The sequence below is a fragment of the Pseudonaja textilis genome, chromosome 2 (genome assembly GCF_049901715.1).
Source record: "Pseudonaja textilis isolate UNSWEBS1 chromosome 2, rPseTex1.2, whole genome shotgun sequence".
Taxonomy (NCBI): Eukaryota; Metazoa; Chordata; class Lepidosauria; order Squamata; family Elapidae; genus Pseudonaja; species Pseudonaja textilis.
Window position 1 is genome coordinate 3,742,068 of NC_141991.1, and position 15,494 is coordinate 3,757,561.

The 15,494-nt window shown below is 37.9% G+C and overlaps 1 protein-coding gene across 1 annotated transcript; it reads right to left on the bottom strand.

Moving 5' to 3' along the window:
• Nucleotides 1-218: 218 nt before the first annotated feature.
• LOC148126578 (uncharacterized) lies at nt 219-13,913 on the bottom strand. Its single transcript, XM_087927998.1, is given in 5 exon segments — nt 219-618; nt 620-2,429; nt 3,776-3,905; nt 11,200-11,314; nt 13,851-13,913. Coding segments are annotated over 4 exon segments (2,049 nt in total). The 5' UTR covers nt 11,275-11,314; nt 13,851-13,913; the 3' UTR covers nt 219-584.
• Between the last annotated feature and the right edge of the window lie 1,581 nt (nt 13,914-15,494).

Here is a 15,494-nt window from a genome sequence, read left to right on the forward strand (position 1 = left end):
CTGTTCTGTTCATAAGGTATCTTCTATAGCATCACTTGAACTTTGGTAATTCACATTTAGTTATAACTCCTACATGTCTTCCCTGATTTATAGCTTTCCCATATAATAGATTGAATTATATTTTACTAGCTAAGCTGTATGCTTGATCTCAAAAATTAACCTTTTATTAGGGATTAAGGCTTTCTTATGATCCAATCGAAAATGCGATAAACATGAAGAAAGGAAGATGTTCCTTTATTTACGTGAAATGGCATTGCTGACCTTCAAATGACAGTAGCTACAAAAATTCACTGTTTGTAATTAAAACATGGCTAGCATTTGGTTTCCATTGGTAAATTCATCTCTCTGGAGCTTCTAGTTGTCAACATCAGACTCAAAAAAAAACCTCTTTTCTAATTCAGTAAATGTAATTAGAAAATGTATATATTTCAGTCATTAAACCTAACATTTAAACATATTCTCACCAAAATGTATCTGTATAGAGAACATTCAGGCACTGTTCATCTTGAACCTTTTTCCAGATTTCACAGATTTATATGGATTCTACACTATGTGGGTCCTTATGTGGGCATTAAGAGAACGGTTCATAATAAAACCTTTCCCACACACCGTACATTTATAAGGCTTCTCCCCTGTGTGGATCCTTTTATGGATATTAACATAACTGTTTGTAGAAAAACCCTTTCCACATTCAGTGCATTTATAAGGCTTCTCCCCTGTGTGTGTCTTTTTATGGGCAAGAAGATTACTACTGGCAGTAAAGCATTTTCCACACTCCATGCATTTATAGGGCTTCTCCCCTGTATGGATCCTACTATGGTAAATAAGTTGACTGTTCTTAATAAAGCTCTTTCCACACACTATGCATTTATGCGGCTTCTCCTCTGTGTGGATCTTTATATGTGCAATAAGATCACTGTTCTTAGGGAAGCTCTTTCCACATTCCATGCATTTATAGGGCTTCTCCCCTGTATGGACCCTACTATGGTAAATAAGTTGACTGTTCTTAACAAAGCTCTTTCCACACTCCAGGCATTTATGTGGCTTCTCCCCTGTATGGATCTTTGAATGTATAATAAGATCACTGTTCTTAGGGAAACTCTTTCCACATTCTATGCATTTATAGGGCTTTTCTCCTGTGTGAATCCGTTGATGAAGAGAAAGAGAAGAACTTTGAGAGAAGCTCTTTCCACATTCTGTGCACTTATATGGCTTCTCCCCTGTATGGATCGAGTAATGGGAAGTAAGAGAATTACTGGATAAGAAGCTCTTTCCACATTCCATGCACTTATAGGGCTTCTCTGCTGTGTGGATTCTTGTATGTGAACTTAGATGAATTCTCTGTATAAAGGACTTTCCACACTCCATGCATTTATAAGGCCTTTGCCCTGCGTGGATTCTTTCATGTAAAGGATTTCTGAGTGAGCTGAAGCTGTTTGCGTACTCCATACATTCATAGGGCTTCTCTCCTATGTGGATCTTCTTATGACCTGTAAGTTGACAGTTTGTAGAAAAGCTCTTTCCACAGTCCTTGCATTTATACATCTTATTCCGTTGCTGGATCCTTTTATGGGAAGTAAGACTCCTTCTCCGAGTAAAGGCCTTTCCACATTCCATGCATTTATAGGGCTTCTCCCCTGTATGGATCCGGTAATGCGAAGTAAGAGAACTGCTAAGAGAGAAGCTCTTTCCACACTCCATGCATTTATAGGGCTTCTCCCCTGTATGGATCCGGTAATGCGAAGTAAGAGAACTGCTAAGGGAGAAGCTTTTTCCACACTCCATGCATTTATACGGCTTTTCCCCTGTATGGATCCTTTTATGGGAAGCAAGACTGTTGCTCGAAGTAAAGCTCTGTCCACACTCCATGCATTTATATGGCTTCTCTCCTGTATGGATCCGGGAATGCGAAGTAAGAGAAGTACTAAAAGTGAATCTCTTTCCACACTCCAGGCATTTATAGGGTTTCTCTCCTGTGTGGATCCTCTTATGACATGTAAGGGAAGTGTTCCTACTAAAGCTCTTTCCACACTCCATGCATTTATGTGGCTTCTTTCCTGTGTGGATACTTTTTTGAGATCTATTGGACCCATTTTGATGGGGAAGAGACAGAGTCCATTTATAAGTATTTCCATTGTCTCCATATATAAAATCTTCTCCTTCCATTTGGGTTTGATGTTTAGCTACATCTAATTTGTTTATGAATAGTTTTGTATATTTTCCAATATATTTCTTTTTTATTTTTCCTTCCTGGGCCACAGAGGCTTTCATTGATGCATGAACATCAGATGAACATTCCTGATTGCAATTAGAATGGCTTCTCTCACGGCTTTCTACTTCCATTAGAACTGTAGGGTTCTTCATATTGTATCCACGACTGAGCATTTGGAATAACTCCCTGGACTTTTCATCTTCTTCACTGTCATTACCTTCACAGGAAAAGAAAAATGAAAATAACATGAGGGGAAAAAAAGCAAAGCATAGGAAGTTTGTATATAATGAATAACTGCTTCAAACTTCATCGATGCAGAGAGGTCCTTCAAAAATTTGATCTGAACTTTCTTGATTAAAATTTTGGAAGATACATCTAGGTTTGTATGGCAAGGAAAAAAACATGGATTAAATATTGAATTATCTAAGTTTTGAAGGAAATGGAAATATTTGTTTCCCAATCTGAAATTGAACTATGTATTCTGCTGTGCAGTTTGGATAAGAAGTCGGAATTGCTCAGAAATAAGAGGGTCTTAGAACTAAAAATGCAGGATGTCATGGCTATTTGTGGTACAATAAATATAGGATCAATCTAGATTTTAAAATCATCATGTTAGAAATGCCACATTGAGAATATGAAACAGATATCAACTCAGGCTGTGCCTCAAAACATCCTAATGGCTTTCAGCAGGAAAAAAAAACAGCAAGAAAAGACAATGGATAACCTATAGAGAGGCATTAAAACTTGAGCTGCGGGAATACCAAATTAAGTCAAGAACAATATACTGTAGTTTTCATTTTATCAGAAATATTCTAGGCAAATAAAGGGAACTATATTGTTCAACTACATAAAGCAGATTTTGAATCTCATTTTGTAGAAAAGATAAATATGAATTGTGAAAAACAAAACAGAGGAATACAAAAATCAACAGAAAAAGATTCAAAAGTGTATAAATGTACCTCAAACTTATGTTGGAAATGCAGACAATGATCATTTTGTCATGCTTTGGTGGCTTTGTATAAAAGCTAGAAAAGTTTGGATTTAAAGACATTCAGTGATACAGAGAACTTTAAAGATCAATATCCAACTGAAAACAGAACACTATGTTGGCACCAATCAACAGTCATAGAAGATTGTTTCTGAGTATGATAGCCATAGTAAGACTTACATATAAAAAATGAACTCTACAATAACTACAATGGTTGGGGAAAATGACTAAATTTACTCAATGATGACTAAATTGACTCCGATTAGACAGATGTGATATGTCAATATTTATTAGTGATTGGAGGCCCCTGATGGACTTTAGCTGAAAAAAAAATGAAAAAAAATGAACTTGTGATCAAATTTGTACTTGAGGATTAGAAAGGATAAATTATGTAAAGGAGGAAATAATGATGTAAACTTAGAAAGAGGAGGGAGGAATATAACTTCATTACTTTGTCTTTTTTTAAAAAAATTTCATCATACTTTTTTCTAATTCATTAATCACATTATTTTATCTTCTTTATTTCCTTTTCCAAATTTGTACTTTTTTGTATAAAATTTCTGGCAAAGTCTTACCCAAAGAGGCAACGTTCCTATGATTTTCCAGCATGACTTCCCAATACAGTGCTTTTTGGTCAACATTCAGCTGAGACCACTCCTCTTCAGAGAAATACACAGCCACCTCCTTAAAGGACACAAAACCCTCCTGAATGACAACAGAACACAAAGAAGGATGATTTTAAAGACTGGTTATAGTCGCTGGTTATAAACAAGGCCTTTTCAAAAGTGTAGGGTGTCAGTGTGATTGTTTTAGTTATTATTCAGCAGTCTTCCACAATTCAATGTCAAAGAATTACTACCAGGATCACCATTCTATTAAAAAGAGCCATGGTGGAACAGTGGTTAGAATACAGTACTGAAGGCTACTTCTGCTGACTGCCAGCAATTTGGCACTTTGAATCTCACCGGCTCAAAGTTGACTCAGCCTTCCATCCTTCCTGGGTCGGTAAAATGAGGACACATATCGTTGGGGACAATATGCCGACTCTGTAAAACGCTTAGAGAGGACTGAAGCACTGAAGTGGTATATAAGTACTACTGCTAGAGTTATTCAGCAAACACTAATTTTGTGATTTTTTAAATTATTATTATCGTCTCTCTTACTTGAGTTGGAGCTTCAACCGGTCTTTCAGCACTACCATAAAAAGGAGTCAAATTCATTGTATGACTCCCTGTGAGGGAGACAGAATTTTTATTTTTATTTTTATTTTTATAAATTTTATTGAATTTACAATTAAAAAATAACATAACAACATTACATATGCAACAGAGAGAAAAAAAGAAGAAAGAAAGAAGAGAAAGAGAGAGGAAAAGAAAAAGAAAAAATGCTCAGTCTTGCGACCGAGAAAGGAGAAAAAGAAGTATAAAAGAGAAAAAAAACAAAGAGACGGAAGAAAAAAGAAAATACATTAAAACCAAACAGATATTCTTTTTGACAGTCTGCAAGATCCAATTCTCCTACCTTACTTTAAATATACACATCTTATTACTATTTATGCTTAAATTACCCATTATTCCTTGAACAGTTTATCTCTGATATAACCAATTATACCACGCATTCCAATTATTATCAAATGCTGAAGACTCTTTATTTTTAAGAGCTATGGTTAAATTGCCCATTTCTGCGCAGTCACATATTTTCTGAATGACCAATTGATCTGTAGGTAAACAGGATGATTTCCAGCACTGGGCAAATGCTAATCTGGCTGCAGTTAGAATATGAATTATTATATATTTCGTCTTTTTAGGAAAATGTTTATCAGAGATCCCTAGTAGGAAGAACTCTGGTTTGTATTCGATTTGTTCTTTGGTTATCTCCTCCAGCCATTTTCTAATTTTTTGCCAGTATTTCTGGGCTTCTTTACAGGTCCACCACATATGAAAGTAGGTTCCCTCTATGTTTTTACATTTCCAACATTTTGGACTAGAGTTTGGGTTCATTTTCGCTAACCTCGAAGGGGATAAGTGCCATCTATATAACATTTTATACATATTTTCTTTGTACGCCGCAGATTTCGTAATCTTAATGATTCTATTCCAGATCTTTTCCCATTGTTAATGTAATGCTTCTTCCAATATTCTTACTCCACATTATCATGTTCCCTTTCACTATCTCTTGCTCTAATTCTACCTCCAATAAATATTTATAAAATTTAGAGATATTCTTTTTATTTGATCCTAATAAGATTTTATCTAAGTGTTGTAATTTGCTATAGATTCCAAACTCTTTGATATCTTGTTTGTATCTACTATGGATTTGTATATATAACCACTGATCAATTTTAAATCCCTGTTCCTGTAAGTCCTGTCGAGTTCTTAATTTCCCTAAAGGGTCTAATAAATCTTTATATTTAGTCGTTTTTGTTATATCCAAATTGTTGGGATGAACCATTGCCTCCATTGTTGAAAGCCAAATCGGAATTTTTAAATAATGTTTTTTACATATTTTTTCCAATTAGTTAATAGTGAATCTCTAATAAGATGTCTATGAAAGTACGCCTGTTTAGTTTTCCCCACATCCCATAGAAATGCGTGCCATCCTCTCTGAAGGTCGTGCCCTTCCAAGACTAGAGTTCTTTTGTTCCGTAAATTGACCCAGTCTTTTAACCATAATAAGTTGGCTGCCCAATAATATAATTCCCAGTTTGGGCGCTAGCCCACCTCTACTTTTTGCATCTTGTAAGGCCTTAATACTGATTCTAGCTTTTTCCCTTGCCAAATAAATTTAAGAGTTACCTTATTTATATCATCAAAAAAAATTTTTGGTAATTTTATTGGGATTGTCTGGAATAAGTAAAGGAGTTTTGGTAAGATGTTCATTTTGATTGTGGCAATCCTGCCCAGTAGAGAAAGCTGCAACTTATTCCAAGATTCTAGATCTTTCTTAATTTGCTGTAACAGTTTATCATAATTATTCTCTTTGAGTGATTTACTATGTGGTGTTAACCATATGCCTAAATATTTGACCTTTTTTGTTGCCTGTATCCCCATGGTTTTTTCTAATTCTTTCCTCTGGTTCTCTGTTAGATTTTTAGTCAGTAATTTCGTCTTATTTCTGTTAATCTTTAATCCTGCTACTGAGCCGTATTGTTCTAGTTCTTTTATTAGATTATGTCCTTTTTCCATGGGATCCTCTAGGAAGAAAACCATATCGTCTGCAAACGCCTGTAATTTATATTCCTCTGCTTTGACCCTAACTCCTTGGATTTCAGAATTTTGTCTTATCCGCGTTAACAATGATTCTAAAGCAAATATAAATAAGAGGGGTGAGAGAGGGCAACCCTGTCTAACGCCCTTTTCAATGCTTAGTGGGCCTGTTTGTTCACCATTAATTAGTATATTGGCTTGTTGGGTATTGTAAATTGTTGTGATAATATTCTCGAATTTAGTGCCCAGATTCATGTTATAGATTTTTTGTATTAAAAAGTGCCAATGTAAGTTATCGAATGCTTTCTCCGCATCTAGAAACATGAGTGTAAATTGTTTCTCTGGATGAGCTTCATAATATTCTAAGACATCAATAACGGTTCTTAAATTGTTTTTAATTTGGCGGAATGGAAGGAAACCATTTTGATCTTCATGAATGTATAAATTTAAAACTTGTTTTACTCTATTCGCTATAATTGAGGTAAATAATTTATAGTCGGCGTTTAAAAGTGAGATTGGTCTATAATTGTTGATATATCTGGCATCCACATCCTCCTTCGGAATTAACGCAATCAACGCCTCCCTCCAAGCAGAGTGGCAGGACAGGAGAACGGAGGTGAAGAAGTCTGGTGCAGGCTTCGAACACCTTTTCTGGCGTCAGGAGCGATCCCCCAGGGATACATGAACCCCGGAGAGGTTCGTGTCAACGTGGAGATCCTCGAGCTGCAGAGGGGGGAAGGCAACTCCCCGACAGTGAAGAGGGAAGCTCCCGAGCTCGGCGCTAAAGAGTAAGCTGTCATTTTATGGCGGCTTCCAATCCGGTCTGCCACTTGAGTGAATAAGCAAAGCAGTGACAGCCTGCGAGATCGAGTAACAGGAACAGAGAAACGGTTTATATCTTGGATTCTTTGAAGTCTGAAGGGAGTAGAATGACAGAAGAATGATAGCATAAATTCTTCTCTCCTGGTTGTGATAAGCACCTCTTGGAAGTCGGGCGGAGAGCGGCCAGAAAAGCAATTGGGAAAATGGAAAGATTATAATGGAGAGCGAAGGGGAAGCTTTGGGGAAAAAGGGAGATTGCTAAAACCTGGAGATCGGAGGTCCGGAACTGGTGAGGGGCTTTATTTGATTCTTGGACCTTTTTTTTTGACTCTATTTGAGAAGAGGGAGGCGATGGAGGTGAAAGAATATTGACATTGATTGAGTCTTATGAATCCTCAGATCTGAGCATAACATGACTATTACATCTACTTAATATTGGGGAGAAGATAAATTGAGCATTATATTGGACTTTGGAAGATTTGTATGTGGATTTAAAAGTTGGAAAGCAAAGGAAGAAGCAGCAGCAAGAGGAAGAAGGCAGAGGCGAACAGTAGGCTGGGAAAGACGGTTTTGGGACTGCAGATTAGTCAGCACATTTCACCATTTGCTGATTGGAAGGCTGAAAAGAAACCTCTAGCTGGAAGATGGAACTTTAACTCACCCAATTTGCTTTCTTTATTACGTGGTACTACTTAAGTTTACTAAGTGGGTACTATTTTCTCTTTAAGATGACTTCCTTGTTGTTTGTTTGTTGATTTTCTGAAGCTGTGGTAATCTCTCTTCTACCCCTTCTCTTATTATCTAGCCCCCTGCCTCCCTATTGTATCTCCTAAATACTTTACATAATTCTACTTACTTGGGGGGGGGGGGGAAGAGGAGGATACACTATTATCAAAGAGTTAAGAGTTTACTGTTGTATTAATAGTAAAAAGGGATAAACTTTGTTGATATAATCTATTTATAAATTATTTAGACTACTTATGACATTTAAGATTAAGCCCTTAAAGTGCTAATTGATGTACTATTGCTGACCAATTTTCTTATTACATAGACTAGAATATTGTTGCAGATATCTATTTATGATATAGGGGAAAAGACTGTGGAGTGAGATATAAAATTGAACTACGTGAATAGTCTTTCAAGTACAGGACCCAAATACTGAATGGTGATTTGGGATAATATATTTAAAATTGTGCATCAACAAAAACAAATACTTAGAGAGATGACATCCACAACAACTATGGCCTTAAAAACAGGAAAGAAGGCTATCCCGACCCTATCGACTACATTGACAGCCACCCCACCAACATCTCAAAAAACTATCGAGGAGTCTTTAATAGGGAAAAGCAGCCCAATGTCCCCAATATTAATATACAAACTTCCATATTAGCCTTGCAGGAAGCTATATCTAAAATGCAAGAAATGATGATTAAAAATCACAAAGAAACTAGAGCAGATATAAGCGAATTGAAAGATGAGATGGGGAAACTGAAGGCTGAAATGAAAGCGGATATATCGAAGGTGGAGGGTAAGATAGGGTCTCTACAGCAGGCCATGGAGAGAAACGAAGTGAAAATAAAAGATATAGAGAGTAGAACAACAGGCATGGAGACTAACTTTGAAAGGATGGATGAGGAATTTAAAAATGTACTTAGAGAAACGGAAGACTCTCTGATCCACCTCGAGATGGACAAAGCAATGGCGTATTTAAGATTCCAGAATGTGGCGGAAGCCAAAATGAAGAATTGGAACATTTGATGGCAGAAATATTGGCTGAATGGCTAGGAAAGGAAAAAGATGATCTAATTAAAGAGTTTGATGAGGTATATAGGGTTAGCACAAGCTACGCCAGGCGTAACAACTGTCCAAGAGAAATTCATATCCGCTTCTCTAGGAGATGTCTGAGGGATTTAATTTTGAAAATGTCTAGGGAGGAAACAATATCATATAAAGGCAGAGAAATTAGGATTTTAAAACAAATTCCAAAGAGAGTGAGGATGATAAGACAAGATTATAAATTTTTAGCTAATGATTTAAATAAAGAAGGAATCCATTTTAAATGGTTAATCCCGGAAGGGATGTTAATTACATGGAAAGAGAGGAAAATCAAAATAGAATCGATAGAACAGGCCCAAGTTTTTCATCAACAGCTCACAGATAAGAATAGTCAACCCACCAAAGAAGAACCTAAAACAAGACCACAGGAGGTCCGATATTATCACAGAACCCAAAAGGAACGACTTTCTCTAATTTTAGGAAGTGATAATCCACAACATGGGAGAGAAGAGCAAATCCCACAACAACAACAACAACAAGAGAACCGAATCATTACTAGGCAAAAATCTAAGCAGAAGTAGATAAATGGTGGAGGGGAAGAAGTTGCTCTCCATCAATATAAACGGATTAAATTCATTATCAAAAAGAAAAAGGATATTCTCAAAACTTATTCAACATAACGCAGATATAATATGTCTTCAAGAGACACATATTTGAAAAATGACGAAAGACATCTAATTTGTCCAAAATTAGGTAAACTTTTACAGCACCGGCCGACAAACACAAGAAAAAAGGAATTGCAATTTACGTAAAACAAGATGTAAAGGCAGAATTAATCTGGTCGGATCCCAAAGGAAGAACTCTGGTTATACAAGTTTGGATAAACCATATCACATTTTTACTTGTAGCAATCTATGCCCCAAATGATGACCAGGGGAAATTTTTTAAACACCTTCACCAAAAAATAGTAGGCTTTGAAAAAAGAAACATTTGCTTGATTGGCGATTTTAACTCCATTGCAGACTACCAGAAAGACCATAGTAATATGGGGAAAAACAAGAAAGGGAAAAGGGAACTTTCTGCGGCATGTAAGGAAATGTTGAGAGAGCTAAATTTAAAAGATCTATGGAGGGAACGGAATCCTGAAGGAAAACAATTTACATACTATTCTAACCCACATAAGACTTGGACCAGAATAGATATGGCTTGGATGGATTTGGACTTGGCTAATGAAATAAAAGAAATCAAAATCCTACCAAATGAATGGGCTGATCATAACCCAATACAGCTAATTTGGAGAGATAGGAGACGAATAAAAAAAAGATGGACACTAAACAACCAAATTGTAAACGAAGAAGAGTATATTAATAAACTGAAAGAGGAGCTAAACTATTTTCTAAAAGATAATAATAATGAAACAACTTCAAAACAGAACATTTGGGATACTATGAAAGCAATTATAAGAGGCACAACAATTTCCTATAATGCTATGAGAAACAAGAGAATTTATGCCCAACAAAACGTGTTACAACAACAAATCCAAGACTTAGAAATACAATTACAAAAAACCCCTAAGATCCAAGGACTACAAAATCAGTTAATACTAGCCAAACATAAGCTGAATTTAATTGAACAAGATAGCTTGAGAAGGTCCAAACAAAATTATTTTGAACACGCCAATAAACCAGGAAGATGGCTATCTTATAAACTTAAAAAAGAAAAAGAAAAGAGATTGATACACCAATTAATAGACGAGAAAGGCATCCCACAACATGAGATTGAGAAGAAAAAGGATATTATATTAAACTATTTTCAAAGATTATATAAAAAAGAAGAAATTAATGAGGATAAAATAAGAACTTATCTGGAGAATACGAATGATAAAACAATAGGGGAAGGAGACAAAGAATTACTAAATAAGGATATTACATGGTCTGAGTTAAAATCTGCAATGGAAAATCAATGTAATAATAAATCCCCTGGTCCAGATGGGATTCCAGTAGAATTGTATAAAGCCACAATAGATTTAGTAGGGCCTCTGATGCTGGAAGTGTTTAACGAAGTACTTTTGGCTGCCAAAATGACAGAATTTTTAAATGAATAATTAATAAAATAGCAGAAGGCGTTCTACAGAAGGAGATAGAGAAGGTAACACAGCTGGGACCTCTCCTGGGAATAGGTGGACTTTTGATTACCATCTGAGATGTCCTGATTTGTGGATTCCTGATAGATCCTCCTGGAAAACCGCTCCCGAGTGGGATTTGATACATTCCTCCTTCTCATAGGATCTCTGGTCTGCAGAGTAAAAGACTTGAAATAGGAGGGAGGAGAAAAAATAAGTAAGACATCACACAACATGAGGTGGATACTTATTCTCTAAAAACAACTTTAATGCCCCAATATGTTAAAGTGAATCATTGCAATTGTTAAGTTAGTCACACAGCTATCCCACTGACTTTGCTTGTCAGAAGGTCACCAAAGCTGTTAAGATGACCTCAGAACACTGCAACTGTCATAAATATGAACTAGTTCCCAAATACCTGAATTTTGATCATGTGATCATGAGGATGCTGCAATGGTCGTAAACATGAAAAATGGTCGTCCCTTTTTTCAGTGCCATAACTTTGAAGAGTCAATAAATGAACTGTAATAAGTTAAGGACTATCTGTATATTCTAGAATAGATAATGGAACAATGTCCTACAAGAACTGGTGGAACATATCCACGTTATGAAGACGAGAGAAGTATAGAAGAGAGGGGTGAAGAATTTGAGCACATTCTTTATCCTCTTCTGGACTTCCAAGATGAAGGTCTATCACCTGCAATTTCACTTGTTCCTTCTGCTCTTCTCCCTGACTCAGGAGGAAGCCTTCCGCCAGGGCCACCACTTGAGAGCTGGTCTCTGCTCCACACTCCCACACCCAGCTCTTAATCAGCAGGGGCAGAAGGGCCAGGAACTGCTCCAGAAAAACCAGGTCCAACATTTGGGTTTTAGTGTGCCTTCTAACCTCAGCCATTGACTATAAAAGTTGTAGAGTCGGCTGCAAAGTCCTCAGGGACCTTCAGCCTTCTGGTATAGGGTGTCTTTAAAGTTCCAGGGCTGAACCTCTGATGATGATTTTGTTTTCCAGGATCTTCTGCCCAGCTCTTCCCTAGCGCTTCCCACAGCTACCTGGCAGAACAGCCGAAGCACCTTTTCCAGTTCCCTCACTTGCTAATGGTTGTTTTTGCATCCTTTGTCTGTCCCATAAGGAAATTCCAAATAGGTCTGAGGAATCTTGTGGACACCTTTCAATCCATAGGACTATTCCTGTACCTGCAGAGTTGACCACAAAGGCTATCCGCTCTTCACCCAAGAGTTAACTTTTTGTTGTTAGGAAGTTTGTCGCTTCACTCTCTTTTTTTAAGTTTGTTTGTTTGTTTATAAGTACCTGGAGCCATAGAGAAGAGATAAGGAGGAAGTTCCAAAAATGGCTTACTCAAGAAATGAAAAATTAGCTTTTGTCAGAGGTCTCACTGAGGAAATGGAAGAAGACCCCTAACATGGAATAATACTGAGTGAAATAATGAAGGAACAATATTCTAACAATGCCAGGAAGGTTGAGTTCACATCAAATGAAATGCGAAGGAAATATCCCTGGCTTAGGGATGCTCATTTTCTATTTTTCAGGGTTTGCTTTTTGGGTCATCATACAACACGAAGGCTGCTTCACACAATTTGCCCTGAGTCCAAACTGGTTAACCAACTGTATGGGCAAAATTCAAGCATGGAGGATCTGACCCTAGTTCATTTTTTGTCTTTAAAAGTTGCAGGAAAGGGAAGAGTCCAGGCAAGCGAAAAAAAGGATGACTAAGTTAACTAGCAAGAGTCCATTCCCAAAGAAAAAAATAACAAGAAAATCTTATAAAATCACTAATGTCCGGGAAGAAAATAGAGAATCTTATTAGCTAATCTGACTTTTCTGCAGCTGGGGTATTTTCTGACACATTCTTCTTGATCAACTTCTGTCAAAGACTCAAAATTCTGGGCAAATACATTTAAAGTATGTTTTAGATTTCTATTTCCTAGTTATTTATTCTAATGTTTTCAAGAGAGTTAAGAACAATCCTTTAAACAATACTCTCAGGTCACAAAACAGCAGTTGAGATAAGACTTATATAAATCGATTTTATAAGGAAATATGAAGTTATAGAATATTTGAAGTTATAGTAAGTTATAGTAAAACTTTATCCAGCAGAATCCCATTCATCATCCGGCCCAAAATCTCTTTGGGAACTCGAGAAGCCTGAACGAATAAGCCACCATCCAATACCCATAGGACTAACACCCCAATTAATCAACCATTTACAGCCTAACATGATTTCCTGATTCGTAGAACTCCTACAAACATGTTTCCCCGCTTCTTAGCCTAATCCACGCTTTTTCAAACACGGCCAAATGAAGACGGGTGGACTTCAACTCCCAGACTCTCAAGAAGATTGAGAAACAACGGCCTCATCGGGCACACGGTGTGAATGCTGCATCTCAGCCCCACTTTTACACCTCCATCCCTCCAACGTCTTTTCTGGGGGAAGACTGGGAAGCAGCAACCCAGTTCCAGTCCTCGCACCCGAGTCCTTCCACCCAGAGCCAGCAGGAGGACTTCCAGCCAGCCTCTCCTTCTTTCCATGCAGAAGCTCGCCCAGAAAATGGAGGGGGAACCACCCCTTCACTTTTTGGACCCCAATTTTCTTTCCTTTCCTCCCCGCCCCTGCATGGGAACGGGCGGCAGGGGAACATGGGACTCCGGATTTCAACCCCGGATTCCGACTTGGCCCCTGTCCACGCATCCCTCCAGCGCAGTACCGCTTTGCACCGGCAGATCCGCCACTCTCAGAATTCGGCACTCACGTCGGACTCCACGTCTCCGCAAAGACTTCCCGGCAGCCTTTGCAAAGACCCCACCTCCCACTCACAGAGAGGGGGGGCAGAAAGAGCAGACACGCCTCTTTCGACGAACCCGCCCGGAGCATGCTCAGTTTCCTTTTGAAGCTGAGAGCGCCCCCTGTTGAATTTTTCGCAAAGCGCCAGCATTCCCAGAAAGAGCGGGAAAGAGGACCGTGTCTGATGTGAAAGGGGGGGGAGCAGGGATGATGGGTATGGGAGTGAATTTGAAAGGCTCTTCTGACTGGTTCTCCAACCGAGAAAGGTGCCAGCGTTTCCACAGGTGGCAATTTTATGCTTTCAGCTGCCCCTCTCAATTCCGTAGCTTTACCACCAAGTGACAGCAGCTAATAAAGAAAACAATGTTGAAGAAAAAGAAATATCGAAGGTAGACCCATTCCATAATGAAGGAAAAGCTGGAAGATGTGGCTGTTCCAGAAATTTTACCTCACAAGGAGGCTCCTTGGTAGAGAAATGAAGACGGGGAACATGGTGTCTCATCCCTGACTGCAGAAAAGGTGGAATTGCAAAAAGAAGGAAAGAAAGTAGTGGAAAGGGAATAAAAAGCTCAAAATACCCTGAGAGGAAAAAAAGGCTGTTTTATTTATTAATGGTCCTCCAGTTTGAACTGGGACCATTAATGGGCAACATTTGAATAAAAATCCTCAACCTCTCAAGAGGCTCTGAAAGCCTGAAATATACCCACCCTAATGTAAGAGTTAATTTTTAAGATAACCAACAGAGAAAGTTATACCTCTTAATAGTAACCACACATATATTTAATTAATTTTGTTTAAACAAATGTAGACAGCCGGACTACTAAATGGATTCGTAAGTGGCTGACAAACCGCATTCAGCATGTAGTCCAATGGTGGGATTCAATTTTTTTTACTACCGGTTCTGTGGGTGTGGCTTAGTGGGTGTGGCAGGGGAAGAATACTGTAAAATCTTGTCAGAGGTGGTATTTGCCGGTTCTCCAAACTACTCAAAATTTCCGCTACCGGTTCTCTAGAACTGGTCAGAACCTGCTAAATACCACCTGATGTAGTCCAATGGAACTACATCAGGGGTATCAAACTCGCAGCCTACGGGTTGGATGCATCCTGTGCTAGCCACACCCACCCCCAATTTAAAGAAGGGGGGAAAAGTTACATCACATGACAATGTGATGATGTGAGTTTTACATTCCTCCTGATCTACATGGAGGAAAATAAACAGTGGGATACCCCAAGAATCTTTCTTTCGCCTGGTACTCTTCAAAATCTTCATAAACTATTTAGATGAGATAGAAGGGGAATTCATCAAATTTGCAGATGACAAGAAGTTTGCAGGAATAACCACCATGCCCCAGAAGGTAGGCTCAAAATTCAAAATCTTACATTTGAACACTGGGCCCTATCTAGCAAAATGTAATTCAATGTTAAACCTAGGCAAGAAAAAAAATGCACAGGTATAAAGTACTGTAGGTGGTGCTATTAACTATGAAAAAATTTTTGGAGCCCTAGTGGAACAACTTTCGGTACTTAAATAGGAGACAGCACTGTGTTGCAACTGCTAGGTGCGTTT